This window comes from Eimeria tenella, genomic scaffold (genome assembly GCF_000499545.2).
Source record: "Eimeria tenella Houghton genomic scaffold, Eth_scaff55, whole genome shotgun sequence".
In the NCBI taxonomy this organism is placed as follows: Eukaryota; Apicomplexa; class Conoidasida; order Eucoccidiorida; family Eimeriidae; genus Eimeria; species Eimeria tenella.
Genome location: NW_013543412.1, coordinates 180,452 through 188,561, shown reverse-complemented (window position 1 = coordinate 188,561; position 8,110 = coordinate 180,452). Strand labels below are relative to the sequence as shown.

Sequence of the window (8,110 nt, the reverse complement as noted above, 5' to 3'; positions counted from 1 at the left end):
CCTGGAGGGGCCCCTAGAGGGGCCCCTAGAGGGGCCCCTAGAGGCCCCCCGGGGGCCCCCCTCCCCGTCTTGCGACATTCCCCGCCCCCTCGAAAGAGAGCGCTGGTCTTCTGGCCTGTCTGGCCCTTCGCCTCTGCCTTGGGCGTTCATCTTGGGCCGCAGCAGCAGCAGCAGCAGCAGCAGCAGCAGCAGCAGCAGCGGGGGCAGCGAGCGCGCAGCGGCTGGAGACCTGCAGTCCCGCACATACGCAGGGCACACCCAGCGCAGCCTAAAGAGACGAACTGGGGGGCCCCCGGGGGGCCCTAAAACCCAAAATGAAACAAACACCAACCCCGCCTTTTCCCCACAAGGAGGGGCCCCACAGCTGCGGCGCAGGGGTTCTCTTGGTGCTGTCCTGCGGCGCGAAACTGCTGTTGCAGCGCATGCAGCGCCGCTGCGGGCCTGCTGCTGCTGCAGCAGCAGCGGGAACGGGCGGCGCGCAGCTCCCGCAGCAGCATCGGCCGCAGCAGCAGCAGCAGCAGCCGCGAGGCAGGCCCGCGGGGGATGGACGCACGAAATCCCGTGCAGAGTTCACGTAATGAAAAAGAGAGAAAAGAGAAATGAGACAAAGAGAGAAAAGAAGACCGCCCGATGCTGCACCAGCCGACGGCCCCATGCACAAGCCCACCTCTCGCTGCGGCGAAGAGCCTGGAGGTCAAAAAGATCTTTTTCTTCAAAAACTGGCAAAATAAAAGGAAAATAAATCGCTTTTTATGCACAAGACCCAATTCCTGGCAGCACAGCTCACCCAGCCAGCCACACCAGAAGCCAGGCCCCGTCGCCGGGGGCGCCTGCTGCTGCTTCCCCTCAGCTGCTGCTGCTGCTGCAGCCCGTCCCGGGGCCCTCCCCCGGTCTGTCTCTTCCCTAGGGGGCCCTTGGGGGCCTCTGGGACCCCTGCGGCCCTTGGGGGCCCTTAAGTTCCGCTTTTGGCTCTTCAGGGCCCCCAGCGACGGAGAGACAGCGCGGAGCTCTGCTGCTGCTGCTGCAGCACGGGCTGCCCCCCACTGCCCCAGGGGCCCCCACGCTGTGGGGCTAAAAGAATCCTCTTTCGCTGCATTTTAAACACTAAAAGAGGCCCAGGTTGAGAGGATCTGCTTCCGGGGGGACGGGGGCTGCAGCAGCTCAGCCCTCCTTTGTGGGGAGCTCCGATTGCAGCAAATTTTGCTGCTGCTGCTGCTGCCTCGGGCTGCTTTGCCAGTAACTAAGACCCACAGACACAAAGCAGCAGCAGCCAAGCCCTGCAGGGCCTGGGAAACGGAGGCCCGGGCGGCCTGTAGGCCCAGAACAAAAGCCAGGGGGCCCCAAGGGGCCCCCTGCGGCCAACACAGCGCAGGCTCGAGGCCTCTAAGGGGTATTGGAGGGTCTCAGAAGTGAATCTTTTGCTGCTTAGAACAGAAGGGAGGGGGCCCCCTCCCTTCTGCCCTGCTCTGCTGGGTTATTAGAGCTGTTAAGGGGCCTCGGGGGCCCTAGCGCGGCTCTTTGAGAGGCAATGCGGGACGGAAGAAGCCTTTAGTGAACACAGCACAAGCCAAGGCTCTAGGCAGTCAAAGAAGCTGTTTATAAACATTTAGGGGAGGGCACCTGCAGCCCAGTTTGGGGGCAGACAGGTCCAGTAGACTCAGGAGATAAGACATTCCCCTTTCTCTGCAGTCCCCGGCACTTGTGGGGTCACCTTGGCATGAGTGCTAGCCTCTCCCTTTTGCCGCAAAAGAAAGTTTTGAAGTCTAATAAGTCCTAAGTCCTACCTGCTTGTGCTGCATTAAATACTAAGTAGGGCTGCGCTGAGACTCAGCGAAGTGCGCAGCACCGCAACGTAGCACTTCTCTATGAGAAGCTAGCTCGAGCACTGTGCCTTTCTCTTCTGCTAAGTGTAGGACTCAGGCTTTACACAAGCTTCTAAAGAAGTTCTCATACAAGTATTTGCGCTTTATTAACTAGAGCTGAGTGGCCTTCTTTGAATTTCGAGATTTGTGTCCTCCCTTACACTTTGAAGTGTCTCAACTTGTCGTTTCAGGCTCTAATCCCTCAACAGCTGATTCGATTGCTGCCTTTGCGCTCCATAGAACGGTTCTGCATCTCTTAAAGAAAGAGCTGCATGCAAAGTAGGTTGCTACTGAAAAACTGAGGAGAGCTTTTGCTGAGGTGCGGGGCTGCAGCTGCCAGTTTTCAGGGCTTGGAGTGGAGGCAGTTTAGTGATACGCACTACACCGAATCACAAAAGCTGTCCTGAGGACTGAAATAACTAATCCTAAGCCAGCCCAAGCTAGATGCAAGCTATAAAACATAGAAAATACGGGGCTCTGAGAGTGCTAGGCCGCGAAACTGTTCTGGAAGAACCCAACCTCTTGCTCAGAGACCTTGTGCACCTCACCACGTGTCTGAACAAAGTCCAGCACTACTTTGTCGTTTGTTCGGTCTTTCTGACTACTTTCATTTCGCGTTTTTTGCCAAAAGGTTAGACGTAGGTTGCTGGGTATCAGCCACTACAATTAGAGGCCGGTAAGGTAAAAGTAAAGACTTACATTGCATCTCAAATGACTTTCTGTGGATTTACCAGCGAGACACTCAGATTCAGAGTTAAATACAAGCATGCACGACAAAAGAGCAAATACCAATCGCGGGCTCGGTTCAGGCCAGCAAAGCGCATGACAGCCAGATAACTGCTGTAGATAGCAATACACACATCAACAGCAGAAAGGAAATTGCTTAGCACTCTCTAACAGATAATGAGCACGCGCGGAACCCTATACCCATATCAAAATCTTAAATGAAATGCTGCACTCTACCGATTTGAAGGCACTGATCGTCCAGTGTGCTGTGGAAAAGCACGGATTCGGTGTAGGTGAAACGCAAGGAGGCAAAAACAACCTCCAGTGAATGAACAGTTAAGATGCTCCGGCACTCAACTAGGGCTGCACTGGACTATCAAGTTGCTTACTCTGTTTGCTGTCGAATTTTGGAGTAGCAAGGAGGAGGGAAAAGAAGCTGCATACCAGATTTTGCTAGTTTGCAAGTCCCGGGGGGCAATAAAGCCCGTCTGACAAAAGTGAAGTGGATGGGAGAATTTTCACACTTTGCAGCAAAGTTCTCACTCATACTGGGCGAAAGTGATGCTCTCTCGCCTGCCTACCTAGGCAACTTTAAAGCAAAGCTTTGCCACAAATAGTCATAGTTCTGGTGAGAACACCCCACGCGATTTTCACTGTCTGGCAAGCCCTGGCAGCTGCGTTTAAATCGATTGTTGGAACACGGGAAAAAATACAGGAGGAGCCGCAACATGAAATGCTGATTGCAAATGATCTATGCCCACGAGTGGCGCCACTCGCAAGAATGTAATAACGTGCAGGAAGATATTCACGAGAGGGAAACTAAGGGCGATTCGCAAGAATGTGATAACCTGCAGGATGGCATTCACGAGAGGGAAACTGAGGGCGATGAAACCCTGTTCCAAGGCTCAAAACGTCCCTGAGAGTCAAATACCTTGTCTCCACTTATGTGACAGAAAAGATAAAGAAAAGGCAAATAAAATGAAGGAGCGTACCCACTATTACGGAGACCACGTATATAGGAATTTTGGGGCAACAGACAGATTGTTAAGCGGGCTGTGACGGTTGACGCCCGACAGGGCGCCAAGTGCCTCCGCCTTGCCAAGCTTTTGCGTGCTGGCAGATAGGAATGCTGTGTGAGGGCCAGATTAGGGAAAACCGAGTTGCCTGATGCTGTGGGATAATAATCATGTAAGTAAGTATCATTGGCCTAAACTATAAAACGCTACTATGATCCTGGTGCGCTACTTGAACCCGGTACAGCTCACACCATTGCGGGTTTTTAATAAATGTGAAGCTAGCTGACGGCGATACCTTGACAACTTATCGCCCGCCGGCCGCCGGCTGCAGTAACAATGTGACTGGGTCAATGAAGTGCTTCCGAGTGATTTCCTCGGAAAGCTTATTCAACATTCAATTGTTTTCCAGCAAATTTGTTTGCCTCTCATACCACATCTTCATGCTATCTGTTTTAGAAGCTTAAAAGTTAAGTGAACGCGAGATATTCTGATCGCTCCATAGCGTGCATTAGTCAAACGGGAAAAGAGGGTAGCAGGCATAAACAGGCTTCATCTACGCCCCCGGCGGAGCAGGCAAACGACGCTCCAGCTCTGCAGGAGCCGATCATGAAGACTCGCGAAACAATGGCGCTCCTATGTCCAACCCCTACGCGATACGAAATGTATGCGACGCCACAGGTGGTACTGTGGATGCATATACTAGCGAGGCTGGCCAGCGCAAGCACAAGTTACACATTCGGCAATGTTCAGGGAACATATGACTATGGTCTTCCTAACATGGATTCCCAAATCTTCACGTCGCTCGAAAGCCGGTCTATCATACAAGACAGAGCGAATTGGGAGAGCTTTGCCAACGAAACCCGAGCTCCCAAGTTTGCATTCAGTGCGAAAATATATAGAAAAGCGCGCAGATTGCTCCCCTGGTTCGCCCAACTGGCATAGCAAGTTGCCTTAGTTTTGGTTCCCATCGTCTCATCGACATATATTCCGTTGTACTGAGGAGTGAGAACGGATGAGACACAGTTATGTAGATATCATCTGTACAGAGGGCTCAGTGCGCAGCCACTACAATCGGGTTCTCACCTAGCCAGCCCAGTTACCTAACCAGTGATTAATGAGCTATCAGAAAACAGGACGGGCGCAGACACTACTTACTAATAACGAATTAAGGCAAGTTATTCGAAAGATAGCATGTTTAAACTAGAAGCGTTTGTAAATACCGTAAAATTGAAGCTGGCGCTAACATCAGCACCGAAGCAGGGCACCGTCCCAGCCGGGCCAAGAAAGCAAGAACTTTGAGAAGGCCACTTTCAGGAAAATGGGATCGAGAACTTGAAAGATGACTGTTTAACAATTTGGTGTGGTTTATGAGAAATGTGTCGAATGTAGTGGAGTTGTCAAAAGGGTGCCCTATTCGTGGGTTAGGTAGTAACATAGTAGCAGCAGAGAACGGTGTGCATTACAAAGGGTCACCTCCTTCTTTCTGACAGTCATGCAGGCTCTTGATAGCTCCGGACGTCTTTAAAAGGTAAAAGGTAGTGTCTACAGCGTGCAACTCACTGAGTGCAATTGTGGCCTCCAATAATAATTCCCATGAAAATAGACAACGGCTTGACCTTGCCCTATCGCTGATCTAATCAAGAGAGAAAAGCGTGCTTTCCAAGAACGTGAGAGGGGCAAAAGCTCAAAAAGGAGAAACATATGTGCAAGGCTCTGCGTAACACTTAATAATTAATAGGAGTATGATAGCAGAGGTGTTCAATGGGTTTGGAGCATGTCAAGTATTTCTGGAGGACGAGCGCACATGTGGCAGAACGTGAGAAAACTCGTGCTTGGTTGCCATTTCCGGCAGTCCCTTTAACCGAGGACCAAGTTGTCGCATGCATTGCTGCTGATTGCCGGTAGCGAAGCTGCAAGCTTGATAATATCTGGAAGCCAGGAACTAAAAGTCGGCAGACGTCAAATCGTCTCAGTAAAATATTGTGCTGTACCTGCTTTTCAGGAATCTGTCTATTTTTTAAACAACTCTTCTATTTTCCGGCTGCAGTTAGCCAAGGAGATCGTAGTACAAGGTAGACGCGAAAGCTCCCAACTGTTGATTGGCCGTTGCGCTCGACTTGCTGTTGGAATTTCACCAAAAGTTTGCGCATTATTTGAACAAAGAGCTACGAAAGGGTGAGAATTGTGCACCAAAATTGTTTCCTTCCACCACACTTCCAGCCGTTCATAGTTCATTTGTAGTTGTATCCTAGTGACTTACTTTACACGAGAGATTTTTAAGCTTACGAAGTATAAGATTTTGAATTGGCCACTTAGTCATTTGTTAATGGCAAGAAAGGACAAGGTGTGCGCGCACAGAAGTCGATATACAATGTTTGGCTCTGGTTTTTACTGCTTCGTGAGTTACACACAGAGCACAGAAAGTGTTCTACTAAATAAAAGCCGCCAAGCGTGGACTGGCTGTTTCATGGGAAAATGCATCTGGATCCCAGCCCCAGGGATCAGCGCATGCATCTTGTGCCCAGCCCCAGCACTGGATTTTCTACTAGGAAATTCTTTAGGCAGAGCAGTTCAGCAAGAAAACGTCTAGTGATCTCGTGCATAAAGGTTCAGTAGATGCAAGGAAACGTCTAGTGATCTCGTGCATAAAGGTTCAGTAGATTTGCAGAAGCTTCTCGAAAATGGAAGCCTTAGGGTCATCTGGAGAGGATTTACACGAAGATGGCTTTATCTCTCAAACGCAAGATGTACACGAGGAGGAGAGAACGGACTTACAAAGTTTTGCTGAGACGCCAAACCCACCCGACGTCAGACCCAATCACGTCTCGTTCATGCTTGACGAAAACAAACTTGACGCGAGGCTATCGACGTCTCCTGAGGAGTTGCTGTATGACTCCTGCAGACGCGCTACAGCCGAAGACACTATTTCACAGAATACATTAGTTCTAGATCAGCGGGCGTTCGATGAGCGCGAAAGCTCGTTTCAACAGCTGGAACACAATGAAGGCGCTGATTCACCGGGGTCGATTCAAAATGAAGAGGCTAGCGGGCTTCAGCAAAATCTTGATACAGCATCTTTGGGGGGGTTACAGCACGCTCGAGGCCTTTCAGAGGCTATGACGCTTTTGTCTACGACCGCTCAAGGGCTGGAGGGAAGGGTGAACGTTCTTCTCTCTCAGCATGAAGAGGAGTTCTTTAGTGCATTTCGCGCGCACATGACAAAACTACAAAAGCATGTACAGTATCTCCAAGAGTGCGCAGATGAACAGAAAAACCTATTGGAGAGGGACTTAAAGGTCAGGACGCTCCAGCAGGAACTAGAATGGTTCGTGAAAGAAGCTGTCAGGCTCGATCAGGTATCGGCCTAATTGGCGCACATCCTGGTCCCGATGTGGATCACACTGCATGCCAGCGACTGAAGAAGTGAGATTCAAAAAGATCGCCCTTGATTATCTCCTGTCAGGTGACTTTTCTGCTTGCATATCGTAGAAAGCCTTCAGTTCTTGGTGCCTCCTCGGTAGGTTTGCAAAAGGCTTAAAGGAGACCTTCTCAGTTGGCGAGCACGGACCGAGGCTCTAAGGGAAGATCGTGACTTCCTAGAAGAAGAGTTAAAAAAAACGAAGCGAAAACTTAGAGTTGCACAGCGTCAAGAACAATACGATGCGCGTACTTTGCTGCAGGTGAATTCATCGCTTACTTCACGGTATCCCACGTAGCGAAGAGAGCACGCCTCGACAGCAGTGGCATCCATTACTCGCTAATGCCTGAAGGAATTGTTGCACCTTCCACAAAAGTTTAAGACACGCATCTTGGCTACGTTCTTAGCCCACTATTCTCAGGAAGATGCAAAATCGAAGAACGTTGAAAACACAGCGTGTAAAACTACAACGCTTGCCCCAGTAGATGTGGAGGCAGCCTTTAGAGCAGAAAGATCTACGTCATCTTACGGTGGCACTGGCACAGTGGGTGACACTTCAACGGATCAGATAGACCTATTGAGGCAAAATATAGAGGATCTTAAGAGACAACTAGCCAATCTGACCGCCCAAAATCGTCGGCTACAGAGCGAAGCGAAAAGGAACTCACGAATTGGGCACGTCTTGGAACAGTCAAAAATTCAGAATCTCTGCCCGTCCAGTCACTTCCAAGACTTTTCTCACCACAATGAACTTGATTCTTAGTGCTGCACGATTTTAGCTGAAATCATTTGGTCTGTCGGCTGAGCACAAGCGCCAAGTAAAACGCAATGCTGGCGAGTTTGTTGTCTCATAGGTCCAGCCTGGTAGAAGCGTCTAAGTCTCTTTCACGGCGCAGGGACTTAGAAGCGTTTCTTGTTGAATGCATTAATGACGTGAAGAAAGAGAGAAAACTGCGAGGTGCTCCCTCTGTTTCAGTGGGTGAGCTTCTGTGTCCACGCGTTTACATCTAAACTTCACACCTATTAAGGCAGATTAATGCTCCAGGAGGCACATCACAATTCCGGAGACGTCAAGTACAGAAACAAGC

At 50.3% G+C, this 8,110-nt stretch overlaps 2 protein-coding genes across 2 annotated transcripts; both read left to right on the top strand.

Annotated features, from left to right (window-relative positions):
• Positions 1–630: 630 nt before the first annotated feature.
• ETH_00001840 (uncharacterized protein) lies at positions 631–1,101 on the top strand (the record flags this gene model as incomplete). The annotated part of the gene is made up of 1 exon (XM_013377573.1): positions 631–1,101. One exon carries the CDS (start codon positions 631–633, stop codon positions 1,099–1,101), a length of 471 nt encoding a protein of 156 aa, XP_013233027.1.
• Positions 1,102–6,285: 5,184 nt separating this feature from the next.
• ETH_00001835 (myosin heavy chain, putative) lies at positions 6,286–7,403 on the top strand (the record flags this gene model as incomplete). Its single annotated transcript, XM_013377572.1, has 3 exons — positions 6,286–6,960; positions 7,094–7,121; positions 7,285–7,403. 3 exons carry the CDS (start codon positions 6,286–6,288, stop codon positions 7,401–7,403), a joined length of 822 nt encoding a protein of 273 aa, XP_013233026.1.
• Between the last annotated feature and the right edge of the window lie 707 nt (positions 7,404–8,110).